Here is a 14,491-nt window from a genome sequence, read left to right as displayed (position 1 = left end):
ACTGTGGTGGGGAAGAAATCTTTCTGCATTAATCACGAACTTGTCTTTTTCACGAATGTATTCTGCTGGAGGTAAGTACACTCTGCCAGACTGTCTAAAGCAACCAGAAACAGCATTTGATTTCCAGAGGAGGTGGAAATCTGAACAGAAAAGGACACAGGTTTTCTGAGGGCCTTCATTTTAGTCCCTCTCCCTGAGCACGTGTAAACCCTCAAAGTCTCTTGGAGCAGGACACTGGTGGAGGAAGGCAGTCCCAGCCCATTTCTCCCAGCTGCCATGCCAAGCAGTGCAGAGGCCACGGAGAAAGCCCTAAATGAGGGATTAAGCATCTAATTCCTCCCAGTAAAACACTACTGGTTCATATGGCAGGTAGGACACTGTAACCCCCTCCAGGTCCCCTCTTCCCACCCTGCTGCTGGGACCAACGTGGGGGGAACACAGTGCTGCTACCCCGGTCTAGAGCCAGGCTGGAGGCACTTGGCCTTCCTCTTCTCTTCTTCCTCTGCACCTCAGGACCGAGCTGCTCGGGCTCCGTTTACTGTGTAGCAGCTCCCTGGAACAAGGCATCTGAAAACATCTTCTGGCTAGACACATACCTTAGCATATTAGAAGGTATTTTTAGTACTTCTGGCAGAACGGATCAAACTCGGCTTTCAGCTCTACTAATAGAACCCTGTGGACTTTGCTGGCATCACCTCGTATTCGTACCGAGGTAGCAGCTGAGCAAAGTTTACTAAATAGTTGTGTTTACTTCACACGAGACAAAAAAAAAATAAGTAGAGAAAAACACCAGTGGCGTTCCTGACGTACAGCAGGCTGGGGTTTTTGTGCTAGGAGCGTGGCTCAGGCTGGTAGATGCTCCATTTGCTGAAGAAACAGCAGTACACAGCAAGGGCAAAACACGCCGAACATTGCTGCCCGAGTTTGTGATGACTTTGTTTTTGCACGGGGATAAATATAACCACGACCATTTCATACAGCAAAGCACTCTATGATGAGTGCATGAGTACAGTGTAAATAGCCTTACTGATTACAGGAGCTATAAACACGGGCTGGAAACCCTTGTTCCCCCCTGCAAGTCAGAAGCCATGGCAGCGGAGGGAGGTTTTACAGCTAAATCGTTAAAAGCCGTGGCAGAGTGGTTTTTCTGGAGGGCTCTGAGTGTGAAGCTGGTGCTCTGCCACCCGACCAGCCATGCCGAGGCGGTGGGAAGCGTGCCACCACAATTACAAACTTGGAAGAGGGGAAGGCTGAGCTAACCACCATATTCTTACCGTGTAGGCTGGTTAAAAAACAAAAAAAAAAAAAGTAACATATAATGATTCCTGCCTTATTGTAGTGTTTGGCTTCCAGATATAGCCCTGCATAGGAAGGCAGGTATGAGGTTGGAGGGAGCCAAATGAGCATTTCCTGCTTTTAAGTCATGTAATGTCAAGAATCTGGCCTGCTGGAAACACCCTGCTCATCACACCCAGCAATGCCACCTCCCTCGGGCCTGGCAAGCACCAGTCCACAGCTCAGGTCCTTTGCGTGCTGATTTTCGGCGGCACGAACCCGAGCTCTGTGTGCCTCCCGCATGGGAAGCGGCTTAGCTCCCCCAGAAACTCAGGGACTTGCCAGAGGCCTTAGATAAGTAGGCAAGATTTGTTTTAGCTGCCCTCAGCATCCAAGGTATTTCCTACTGTAAGAATAAGGAAACATTGAGGACGCTTCAGCTGCCATATTTGTTTATCTTAGGTCAAACTGGGGAGATTTTCCAGAACCGCTGCTGCAGCTGCGCTTTGAGAGGCTGTCCTTCCAGCGAGTGCTTCTCTGCTGAAACCATGATGACAAAAAACCCTCGCTCAGATCTTCGCCGAGCTCCAGGGGCAAGGGCGCAGGCAGCTGCTGAGCAAAGCTGTGCGGATGCCTCCAGACACTCACTCCCCGGGTATGCCTCATTCACCTTGACCTCGGCTGGGCCAGCATGGGGGAAGCCAGGAGGGAGAAGAAAATCACCGGCGTTTGCTCCCTCCAATTTCTGAGCAGGAAATTACCGCAGGCGGACGTGGAGATGGGTTTCATGTTGAGATTCCCCGAGCCTGCGAATCCTAAGTGCCCTAAGAGGTGGAGGCAGGTGCTTGGCTGCTGGGGGCTACGGCAAGGACTTGGCAGGGTTTTCACACCTCCTGCCTGCTCCTTGCCGTGTCCTTCAACCCACCACCCGCGTTTGCTGGAAAGGCAAGGGGAAAAGGAGAAAACAACCTCACGGCACCGTAAAACGGGGAAATTCAGCCCAATTCATCCTAACAATGGAAAAGCAGACCCTAGAGCTGACCGTTTTCAAGCACGCGTGAGGTCCTGGCTGGATGACGCCGAGCGGGCGAGCCGGGAAGGGCCCCGCAGGCCAAAATGTTCCAACCCAGGCTCTGATCCTGGAATCTGATTCATACGAGTGCAGCCCGGTGCCTCCCAGCCGCTCTACTTAATGGTGCAGATCAGATTGCAGCCTCCCGGGTGCCTAAATTTAGCCCCCGAAATCCATATATCGATTAGTTTGACATCCTCAGGTGCCACACACCCATTTCAGTAGGAATTACAAAGGCTGGTTTGATCCAAAGGCTTAGTTTGAAGGCCTTGGCACGCTCCTCGATGCCCTCAGGGGCTCAGGCTGACAAGGGCAACACGAAACCCGGTGCCCCAACCCTGTGAGACACAGATCACCTCTGCGCCGGTGTGGGATGATTTGTTTTGAGCTGTAACAGCTCCTGGCACACCATGCCAGCAGGGAGCTGGCCGCATGCTTGCTGTGTGCCGACTGCTCTCTCTGCTGGCCAACTGAAAAATTTTATTTCCACAAGACGGGCCTGCAGAAATGCACCGACCGAGAAAATGCGTGTCAGAAAAACAGAGCTTTTTTTTTTTCCCCTAAAGTCCCAAACAGGCACATAAAAGAGGTTGAATTGAATAAATGATATTCTTAACAAAAAGGAAGCAGCAGAGGAGAAAGAGGCAGGACAGACATGGGTCTTCTGTTCCATCCCAGCTCACTGCATCCATAGTTTGGTGGAAGTGAGAAGACTGACCCGTGGGACAGGGTGACCCCAGCGTGGATGTAAGGCTGTCAGGGCCTTGCCCTAACATTTTCAGTAGCAAGTGTTGGGTTACTGGAGAATTTCCAGTGACCACCAGCACAGAGAAGCCAGGAGAGAGTGGGACTGTGAGGAACTTTTTTCTGTTTGTTCAATGCCTAATTCAAGGGTGACCGAGTCCAAAAAGCCACCACACGGGGACTCTCAGCACATAAATACTGTAATAGGAATGGACTACAGAAAGTCAGGACTTCTCTGTGGGAAAGGACAAGCTAAAGAGTGATTAAAGAGAAAAAGGAACGTTTCTTCATGCTGATTTTTAACTTCTGCATTCTGAATAATGGTTGTCTCTGTTCTCCTTAACAGCCTTGATCCTGAAATTAGACCAAACGTGGCAAATTCTCCTATCTGAGCCTCACTAAAGGGAGCATGCCATGGATTTCAGCCACCAGGAACCAGCTCAGGATGGTAGCTCAGTAGTTTAATCAAGGGGCAAACTCGTGTCTGGAGGGATGACAACCTGATGTTCTACAGCTCAATGGCTCTGTTGAGCGACACCCAGGTGCTGGGTTTACGAGGCGAGGTTTTGGTAGTGGGGGGAGCTGCAAGGATGGCCTCTGTTTACAACAGAGCAACACGTTTACGGTGGAATGTCAACCTCTGATCTGATTTATTAAAAAAAAGAAGTTCACTCTTTTGTAATAAAAATAAAAGACTTTATTCAGTTCAGTGTACCCTGGGTACTCTATTTGCCCAAATGCTTATTCCATATAAAGAAATGTAAACCATTCATAAATACAATGTAAGAGCAGCAAAACAAATCAAACCACCTGCAACCTGCAGCAGAAAGAGCTTCTTTACTTCACTGTGCTTTCACGGAGCAGCTGAGATGAGTCTGTCTGCCAAACTGGCGCACAAAGTCCGGTAAGGGCAGCACTGAGCCCCAGCCCACTTTGGGATTCATACTGATGAAATCATCCAAGTTCATCTTGGAGTCTAAAACAAGAGCAGAGAAGTGAAATGTCAGAGTTCCCGATTCAGCTTCTGTAGCACATACAGCTACCATGAAAATCCCAAGAAAAAACGTTTCAAAGTATAACTCAGAGCAGCTCACAGCACGCTTGCTGAGCAGCAGTCCATCAGCTCTGCAGACCGTACAGAGCCACCAGAACCTCTATTTCCAGCGCCTGCAGTGTGGCATAAGTCCTGAAGCTGCCCTCTGCCCATGGCTGTAATCCCGTTACCTGATCAGCAAGTCTCATTAGTCCTAAGGAACAGTGAGCATGAGAAAAGATTTTATTTTTCCCTGCAACAGCAATGCGGAAGAGTTGAGGAGCATCAGAGAACCGGAGTGCAGCCAACAACCGGAACGTAGAGCTGCAGAGCAGCAGGTGCCTCAGTCCCTGCCCTCACACACACCCAGCTGCTCAAGGCAGCTTCTTTAGCGACAACGGACGGGTCACAGCAGCAGCCCGAGCAAGGAGCTGCCTGCTGCCTTTCAGAAGCCTCTTGGCACACCCAGAGCTTGTTACTCCCCAGGCTGCTTACCTTCGTGCTTTCTTTCCTTCCAGCCCCAAACTTTTGTCTTTGCTGCACGCTGGCCCAGCCCCGCAAGGCAGGAAGAAAGCTCTGACACAGCCCAGCCTGGAGCCTAGAGGGAGGCTCAGGCTAAGAGGGCACAAACGCTTTTTATTTTTTGACTCCTGACTTCTCCCTGCAGGAGAGGCAGAAACCATTCTGCTTTGGTTGTGGATCCCAGACTGCTCAGCGGAACGTGCTGCTCTGTGGTTTGGGGTTGAGGCACCTCCTGTGTCTTTTTTCTACAGCAAGCTGTCTTTTTTTGCTGGTGCAAGCTGCTGACTCAGCACCACACTGATCAGACATTTTTGACTTCAGCTCTGACAACCACCACCCCTGGGTTTGTTGTTGTTATGTTCTCACTGACAACCTGTGCAAATAATCCTTTTTAATAGACATTAAAGGAAAATGAAGAGATTGAGTTTACAAAACAGAGTGGGGGAGCCCATGGGGTTAGTGCTACAGCTTTTCTGCTCTATTTATTTAACATGGGTGATTCCTGTGCACATTTAAGGATTAAGAAGCAAACCAGAGTGGGCTCTAACGAATGGATTAGAAATGGAATTTGCTCCAGCTGCAAAAAGCCTGTGTAATCAGGCTCACCATTACAGATAGTGTAAGCGAGGAAGGGAAGACAACGTTTGGGAATCCCATACCCAGCAGTCCCAGCCAACACGCAGCCCCTGCAGCCCTCTTGTTTGCACCATATCTACACCGCAGCACAGCTTTGGGATTTTCTGAGCCCCAGCTCTCAGCACCTGCAAGGTCTGGCCCCTAACTTGACCTTTTCCTTGTCAGCCCCTTTGGGTACTGAACATTAAAAACTCTCTCAACCACAGTCCCACTGCTGCCACAAGTGCCAGCACAAGGTCACTTTCTACTCGACTACATGGGGATTTAAAATAGCACAAACCCAGCAATTTGCTGTTCAAACTCCAGAACAACCAGCAGAGGATAACAGTTCCAGCATGCAGGTAGCCTGGTAAGCTTGTTTTCCAATCCCCAGCTTGTCTTTTCCTCTCAGATGCTTTTATTTTACAATTAATGTGATTACTCATGTAGTTTAAGATCTGAAAGATAAACAAGTCCCTGCTTTATGTGCACTGAGCATAGCAGAAGAATAATTTAATTAAAATGTTCTGCGAATGGTGAAGAAGCCCAAGGGGGATTGTTCCAGCAGTCACAACCAAAGCAGCTGCTGTTAGCAACTTGGGAGCTGCTGTCACACTGTCTGTAGGAAGGGAAACAGTCTCTGACATTTGGGAGGGTGGTGGCAGGGCATAACACAGTGCATCAGGAGTTTAATGAGAGCAAAACCTGTTGTAACAGGCAAGCAAGAAGAAGAAACAAGCTTCACCGTCCCGTGAAGAGCAGATGGTCTAAAGACCAGTCAGTAGGTGGCACTAAAGCAGTATGAGAGCCACGTAACTGCCTGTAGGAAAACACAAGTGCTCTCCCATCTCCTTCGGTTCAGGAGACAGAAGTCCCCCCTTTGTCATCCTTGTTATTCACGTGCCACATCTGAAGGCTGTGCACTTATGTGAGACCTTACAGCTTTAGGCAATAGCTCCACAAAAACACAGACCACCACAAAAGCCTTTTTCTGAAGCAGATAAAAAGTGGCAAAAAATAACAATAAAAAATCTGCTGTTTATTTTTAAGATTTACAACACGCTCACAGTCCTCCTCTGATGCTGTAGGTGTTACACTAGTCTGCATTTGGGCACCCACAGAGCTAAGGCTTCCTCTTTGCCCAAACTCACTTTGTTTACAGTCCGTGAGACCTACCTGGTGCATTCCGAGATCCTTGCACGTATTCATTTCTTTTTTGATCAAGTCTGACACTTTTGCCCTGAGCAGGGACAAAACAAAAATGCCATCTGACAGTGCACAGCCTAACAGCCACGATACCTGTGGCATCTGCCAACAGGAGTTTTTGGAGTAATTCCAACCTCCAAAGGGGGTGTTGCTGTTACAATATGTGGATGATCTTTTATTGTTAGGACAGGAGAAAACAGCTGTGAAGGAAGGCACTAACAAGCTATTCGAATTTCTGGGAAAACAGGGCTTGAAAGGATTGGAAAATAAATTAAAATTTGTAGAAAAAGAGAAGTCAAATATTTAGGGCATCTAGTGGCTGAGGGGGAATGAAGAATAAATCCAGAGAGGATTCAATGAGGAAACGGGAGGTGATCAGGCATCGGGTAATAGGGAATAAAAGGTTATGGTTTGTTTACTGAAATGCGCTCCTGATTGACAGGCCGCATGCCATTGCACTTGCAGATAAAATAACTTCACAGAAGATCCTGTCTGAAGAAAATTATTTGAGATGTTTCTCACAACAGTTTTATTTTCAAATGGGAATCAGGTTATAGCACGCATGAGCTGCTTAGATCTGTATCAGTCCTTCTTTCCTTCCGCTAGGATCCTGCCATTACCTTGTGGAGAAGGTACAGAAGGGAACTGCAGCCACCTGCCTGCCCTGTCTCGCAGCTGCCTGTTACAGAAACACATCACACACGGCACCCACACAGTTCCTCAGCTGCCCTACCTGCATTCTTCAGAAATAAACCCCCAGAATTCGTGGCTTCTAGGGATTTCAGTAGTAATAAAAAGAACAAAAAGCCTTTACACATCCATTCTACCTGTGTGCTGCCAAACACCTGGGGAGAAGTGAAAATCAAAGTGAGGCTTTTCAGCATTAGGAGCTGGTGCTACCAGTTGTATCGAAGCAGTAAGACCTGAGCAACTGCAGGGTGCAAGCTGGATTTTACACAGGCTTGCAGCAAGGAGGGCTGATCTCATCGGGACTTAAACCATGCAGAATCAAACCTCATTCATTTGTAGGAGGAAGACTTAAAAGAAAACCCCAGGCTGGGCTAGCCAGCTCCAGAATGGTGAATCCCCACCTCAAAACAGATCTTGTTTAGTTTTATTTAAAAAAGCAGGATGAGCACCCACAGCAGAGGAACAGAGGCCAGAGCACTGCCAACACAAGACTTATTCCAACACAAGAATTATTCCTTTTGAGTTAGTATTAGGAAAAAAAAAAATGCTTCACTGGTTCCTGATAGTTTATTGGTTGAATTCCAACAGGAATTTCACAGTCCTTTAACACTTCCTGGTAAACTTCATAACAAGGCATCACTGGTCCCAGTGTCTTGTCCCAGCACCACAGTGGGTATTTACATTACCCTATTTGGCCTACATTTTACTTAAATGCTACAGAATTTCCTTGCTCAAAGTGCTCTATTTGGGCTCAGCATCTGCTCTGTCCTGAAGAGGCAATATTTCAGTATCAAGAACAAAACCTCCCACCTTTTTAAGTTTACTAAAAGCTTTAAAACCCCACTGGATAAGAGAAGCAGGGTGTGTTGAGTGTAACTAACATCCTTTAAGACGCAGCAGCACCAGAGCACTGATTTTCTTTAAATACCCTAAGTTCACAAACTCATTTCTTTTTAACAGCACAATGCTCATATACATTAAAAAAAAAATATGTATTTATGCTATTTTTTCAGTCTTCAAGCATTTGTTTAGCATCAAAGACAGAGCAAATAGATGTAATATAAGTCCTTGTAACTGATAAGCTTTTGTAGTCATCTTCTCAAAAGCTTATGACTCTGGCTTCTCTAAATGACAGCAATATAACCTCAAGGAGTAATGTAATGCTCTGATCTCACAAATAAATTGGCACTAAAGCCATATACGTGATCAGTTCCACCAGCTGTTAAATTACAGTCACCTCTAACACCAGCAGCGAGCAATTTAATCTTCCACAAACACAAATTAGCATGGAAAAGAGAGTACTCTAAGTGAGGAGGAAGCAGTTATCCATAAAGGCATTTGGCGTGGATAAACATCAATGTCCCATGCTCTTTTATGCTAACCAAAGGTCAGCCACCCAGCTTCCTATCAAGTTTGAAATCAGGTGCTTTATGCCTGATAAGACTGTGCATACATTGAAGCACACACCATTACGAGGTGTCTCAGGTGAGGAAAGGAAAAACAAAACCAAAGCCTGAGAAACTTGCACTGAGCGAAAGGCAGTGTGAACGAGATGTCCTAGACCTGACAGAGTCTCCTCCTGTTCTGACCCCAATCCCAGAGCTACCCAGTCAGCGATCCTCCACCTTGGGTGGGCGCAGGGTAAGCAGTCACCGTCCCCTGCAACACCCAGGTGACTGCCCAGACAAGAGCACATCACCAGAGGTGCACTCAGAGCCTTCCAGGTGGCTGGCAACACGACAAGAAGCGAAGCACTCGAGTGGGAACAAAGGAAACTCTGGTTGCATACTGGAATTGTATTTAATTCATGCCTGGGATCAAATATTGGAACACTGTGCCCAGAGGGGTGGTGCAATGTCCGTCCCTGGAGTTGTTCCAGGCTAGACCAGACAGAGTCTTAAAGCCCCTCAGTCTAACTGCACCGGCTTTGAGCAGGGTCTGGACTGGATGACTTGGGGATGCTCCTCCCAGCCTGGCAAGGTACAAGCTAAGGAATGAAGTACGGGAGCAATCAAAGTCTCTGCATCTTTAGCTACCTACCAACATCCCAAGGATGACCTGGAGGCTGGCTGAGACAGGTGTTTCATAGCCTGGAATTTCTAAAAATGCTTCACAAGGCTGTACCTGTGCTCCCACCCCCACTCATAACTCATTTATACCCAAGTGAAACGCCAAACTTTCTTAGAAAGCAACACGAACACTGTGAATTAACTTGCCTGCAGCTTCAAACCACAATAAACTTGGCTCTAGACACAAGACATGTTCCTTTGACCACACCTTCTCTAACAGAAATATATGGTAGCATTGTATTATTAAAAAAGCAGCAAAACCAAACGTGCACAGCATCAACAAACTCCACCAAAACAAAACTTCACCACACTTCTCTCCATCTGGGAAGAAAAGGAGAGAACAAACACACGGCAAACATTAGCCAGCTTGGCAAACACATGGTTCGAGTAAGCTGAAATGCCGTGTGATAAAAAAAGTGGGGTAATCACTGTGTTAAAAATTCCCTTTCCAACCCTAGGCAGGTTGCTTGGCCTCTGTTTCACCTCCCCATTGCAACATTTCATACCTCTTATTCTCTGCACAGTTTCTGAAGACCAGCAGTTCGTGTTTGATAACAGCAGTGGCAGCTGCCAGCAAGCATGCTACACTTTACATGTTCGGAAAAGGCAAGCACTGCAGAGCCCCATTTTGTCCCCACACACTGCGCTGGCTGGATACGTTTCCAAAGCACATGTCCAAAAGCACATTTATTTTTTGCACCCACCTGACTGAATCATTCAACTCTGTTAAAAGGAAAAAGGAGTCCTGCCAGCTCACCTGCTGTTTCAATGCAGGGGTACGAGGGAGGAGGTTTCTGCCATTTCCCATCTGCATCTTTCATGTGAGATCTGTCCGAAGCAAACGTCTCCAGGTACAGATCTGCTCGTATCATCCGGATTTTCCTAAACAACAATGCAAAATTGTATCAAGAGATATATGTACATAACGCTGCATTAGCCACTCTGGAGAAGAGCCCTTTCTTCCTCCCAGGGAGCCTTAGCTTAGTTAAATACTCCACTCAGAAACACTGGGCTAAGCTGCTGGGCTGTTAAGAATAAACATCAGCAAGGAAAGGCTTTTGATGATTAAACAACAACAATTAAAGAGCTTTAGAAAAATAATGCAGTGCATTTAGTTTCTTGGAGTATAACAGAAGACTTCTATCAGTATATATCCACAGAGACAACATCAACTTGAACTTCATGAAATAAAATTCATGCTCTTCATCTTTTTTTTTTTTTGTCCTCACCTGTGAAATTCAGGATGAAGGCTGTCATCCAGCCTAAAGGCCTCTGTGCTGTACATGTCAAAAGGACAGGGGAATGGCAGCACTGTGTCAAGATCATAAATGAAGTTCTGCTCCCCACTGGAAACATGAAGTAGGATAACGTGGTAGTCCTGGGAAGAATGGTAATTGTCAGGAGTTAAACAGTTGTTAACCAGAAACCGGCACAGGGAGTAGAAAAAAAGCCTCCTGGAAGCTGAGGCTACAGCTTCTCTTCTTTAGAGACTGCTTTCTGATGCTTGGGTATCGGGCCTGTGATGTTCCAGCACCAGGAGAGAGGTTTCCTAATGCCTGCCTCAGCCCTTGTGCCTTTTGGTAAGCCTTGCTATTCTCCCCATTACTTGTAGCCTTCTTTGATATCAGCCTGGGCAGCTAACCTGAAGAGTACACTAGTCCTCATACCACATCTTTGATTCCTTAACATGTAGGAAACACGGGTATGGCAGGGGGTTGGAGAAACTCCAGTTACTATTTTCAGTGTTAGTTACTTACATTCATTGCAGTTTTCCAAAAAGTAAATTGAAGATAGTTGTTGTTAACTCCTATTCCTTCTCAGATCATCCCGATAACACTTGGACCTCTTTTTAAACCAAGCCTTTTTTACAATATAAACACACTGATAATTATCCAGAAAGTGATTCTGTAATGACAGAATTTCAGAAATTCACAGATTTTTTTTTTTTTTTAAACAGAATTTCTGAAACAAATTGCCACGCAAAATTGATTTTTTCCCTCCCGTACAGTATAACCATAACTACACATCTTTAAAAGGAATTCTGTAGTGGCAACTACTGAACTACATTAAATTAAACGACACGCCAAAAACTCTGGAAGAGCTTCCATACATGCTGGCACCTGAAGACATGTATTGCTCACGTTTTTCCATCCCATGTCAGACCTATATGGATATTTTCACCTATCAGCTTGTTACAAGACATCTATTTAACATCCTACAAAGCTGGCGGGCCCCAACAAAACCAGACAGTAATTTTCACAGAACTGTTGTGCACTCTTACCAATGCTAACTAAGCTTTGTCACCTGGCGGTTTTATGGGCCATCTCACTGCTATTTTCCTGTGAACAGTAAAAGGAGGGCTGCATTTAGGCTGCTGTAGAAGAAGAATAAATACTAATACAGAACTACAGGACGGCTGAGGTCAGAAGGGACCTCTGGCACAGTGAGAGTGTTTCCTGATGCTCAGGGGGGACATAAACCTAAATTCATTCCAGCAGAGGTATCTAACACTGCCCACATCTGATCCTGCAGACCTCAGCTGCAGAGGCATGCACTTAAATACTGACAAAGAAAGAACAGAGGGCCTTACCCAGACAACAGGCTCATCTCCATGCCCTGACTTCTGTTTCCAGAGCGGGATCTGAAAGTTAAACAATTTGGCATAAACCACTCCTGACTTTCAGAGATTAGTTTCGGGTTGGGAAAGTTCTTTGCTAAACTCTGCATTTCATCAGCTTGTATCAGTACTGCTGTCAGAAAGCTTGCTCCAGTTTTTATCTTTCAGAAACATTAAACTGGACGCTATTCTGGACCATATAATGTAATATTCCCCCTAACTTGATGGATGACAGGGAAAAATCATCCCACAGCCCTTAGGGGCACCGTGATTCCTTCTTCCCACAATCCAAGCGTGTCAGGTAAGGACATTCATAGAAACATTCAGGTTGGAAGAGACCTTTAAGATCAGCTAGCCCAACCTTTAACCTTTAACTAAGATTAATCTGTTGTTTTACGGCAACTTCTTTTAAGCTTGGACAGAACGCCATGAACCTTTTGTTCCCCTGAGGGTATCCTTATCCTTGGGGCTTCTAGAGGAGAGAGCAGGGCTCTCTTCTGGCGCAGCAGTTCGAGCTGTTTCCTTTTACTGTTTCTCAGGTTCTGGTGTTGCCTTCATGTCTTGAGCAAATACTGCGTGGGGTCTGGAAGCCAGAAACAAATGAAATTCTTCACGCTCCCAGGTGGCGCTGCCTGCACGCCTCTGAGCTGCTGCAGGGGGGCCTGGGGCCAAGTCTCACCTACCCCAGGCTGTAGTTAAAAGGCCTGGGGTAGTTAAAGGGCCTCCCACCTCCCCCCGCCTGTGGTTTACCACCCCCACGGAGCGCACAACTCACCCACTCACCATCCTCCTCTCGTTGGAGATGAAAACCGCGTAGAACTCCTCCACAGGGCGTTCCCCCCGACTCCTGATGTAGTCGCACAGCTTCCACACGTTTTCCTCACTGCAAAACACACCCGTCGACGGCACCGTTTTCTTTTCAATCCCCTTTTCACCTTCACTTCCAGCAACCCAAACCGGGCCGGGAAGGTTTCCCTGCGGGGTTTTTAGCTCCGCTTTCAACTCCCCCCCTCAGCGCGCCGCCAGCTTCCAGTCAGGCGCCGACCGCCATTTTGAGGCGCCTCCCTTACCAGTAGCAGCCGGTGTAAGCGCAGGCGGCTCGGGGAGGCACCGCCGGCCGGTACCGGTCCTCATCCAGCTCCGCCATGCTCCGGGGGGAGATTTCTCGTGCTGGAGAACGGGGCCGGGCTCCTGAGGGAGCCGCCTGAGGGCGGGCGAGGAGCCCGTGAGGAGGCGGCGCTCTCCTGAAGGGGCGGCACGCGCCGCTTCCCGCCCGCCAAAAGGCTCAAACGGTTCTGCCACCTCCGCGTGTAACCCTCCGCCGGGAAAGATTTAAAAAATACTTCCAAAAAATAAAAAAATAAAAAGAGCGGGCGAGGGCCGGCTCTCAGTGAGGGCGGGGAGAGGGAGCCGCGGCGAGGAGGGAAGAAAGGGGAGGAAGAAAGGGGGGAGGAGGGAGATGGAGGGCTCCGTGTGAGGCGGAGGGATCCGCAGCGGGCCGTGGAGCCTCCTCAGTGGGCGCCGCGCCGCCATGGGGGTGCTGAGGCGCAGCGCCGGCAGCCGCCCGCAGTCCCTGGCCGCCATGGACTCGAGCTCCGAGTTCCTCTCGCTGCAGCCCGGCGGCAGGAGGACGAGCAGGCAGAGAGCAGCCCCGGCCGTGAGTTCCCGCGGGGTTCCCTCCGAGCGAGCCCGGGCGGGGAGCTTGGGGGGGTTTCGTTCACCAGCTCTCCCCCCCCCCCCCTCAGGCGGTCCCGCGGGCAGGTGCACGCGGGGGGCGTGCTGAGGGGGCTCGGAGAGCAAGGCTAAAAATCAGGGTTAATTAGTGCTGAAGTAAAAAAAAAAAAAACCGTTAGTTAGGGGGTGTAACGTGGTTACGACTTCCCTTAAGGGGTTGATGGTGTTAGGGAAAACCCTAATTTGCTCTTAGGGACGATTTGTGTGTCTGGTATTTCATCCACACCATTTCCAGCTCCGTCTTGCTGCTCCCATCCCCGCTCAGCATCACCTGAAGGAATTGGCTGCTGTACACACAGCTATCTAGAGCTCAAGCTCTGCTCTTCCCAAAGGCAGAGCAGAACCACCTCCAACCCCCTCACAGCTCTCAGGGCGAGCCCTGCCTCCGAGCGATGCTTTCAGCTCTCCGTGCCGCCGAGCTCAGCGTTCTCGGCTGTTTGGGTTCAGGCTGGGGTTTTGTTTTGTTTTTTTCTCTTCCCCCTTCTCATTTCAAGTCTACTGAACTAAGCAGGAAGCAGCCCTTGGGGTGTCATCTCTTTGCAAGCAGGCGCTGGAGGCTGCTTCAATATCTCCACTTTGCTGTTGCAGTGTGCACGAGAAGCGGTTGTCAAAGCCTGCAAGGACTTGAGCTGCCCGTGGCACGTGAGGGAAGGCTGTGCAGTTAGGCAGGGCAAGCAGCCGGCCCGCCTTCGTTGTGGGACCAGGAATGAGGAAGTTAAATGTAAAGTTTTCACTGAAGCGAAAGCAGAATCCTTCTCATGAAACAGGTTGTAAGGTGTGTTTGGTTTGGTTTCTTTCTTTGTGTTTTTTCACCTCTTTGCAGAACTTTCCCATGCTTTGAGGCAGAGTCACTCCTGTTTCATTTGTAGGACCGCCAGCCTTTGCTGGAGCATTCAAATAGCAGAGACATGTAG

At 48.2% G+C, this 14,491-nt stretch overlaps 1 protein-coding gene across 1 annotated transcript; it reads right to left on the bottom strand.

The window, feature by feature from the left end:
- Positions 1 to 3,770: 3,770 nt before the first annotated feature.
- On the bottom strand, positions 3,771 to 13,065 carry WDYHV1 (WDYHV motif containing 1). The gene is made up of 6 exons (XM_032207164.1): positions 12,914 to 13,065; positions 12,627 to 12,726; positions 11,817 to 11,867; positions 10,456 to 10,604; positions 9,984 to 10,108; positions 3,771 to 4,067 (listed from the first exon to the last, which is right to left on the bottom strand). The coding sequence occupies exons 1-6, from the start codon at positions 12,988 to 12,990 to the stop codon at positions 3,934 to 3,936; spliced, it is 636 nt and encodes a 211-aa protein (XP_032063055.1). The 5' UTR covers positions 12,991 to 13,065; the 3' UTR covers positions 3,771 to 3,933.
- Positions 13,066 to 14,491: the final 1,426 nt, after the last annotated feature.

The sequence above is a fragment of the Aythya fuligula genome, unplaced genomic scaffold (genome assembly GCF_009819795.1).
Source record: "Aythya fuligula isolate bAytFul2 unplaced genomic scaffold, bAytFul2.pri scaffold_31_arrow_ctg1_4, whole genome shotgun sequence".
NCBI classification, from domain to species: domain Eukaryota; kingdom Metazoa; phylum Chordata; class Aves; order Anseriformes; family Anatidae; genus Aythya; species Aythya fuligula.
The sequence above is the reverse complement of the archived record's forward strand: the minus strand, read 5'-3'. Positions and strand labels throughout refer to the sequence as shown.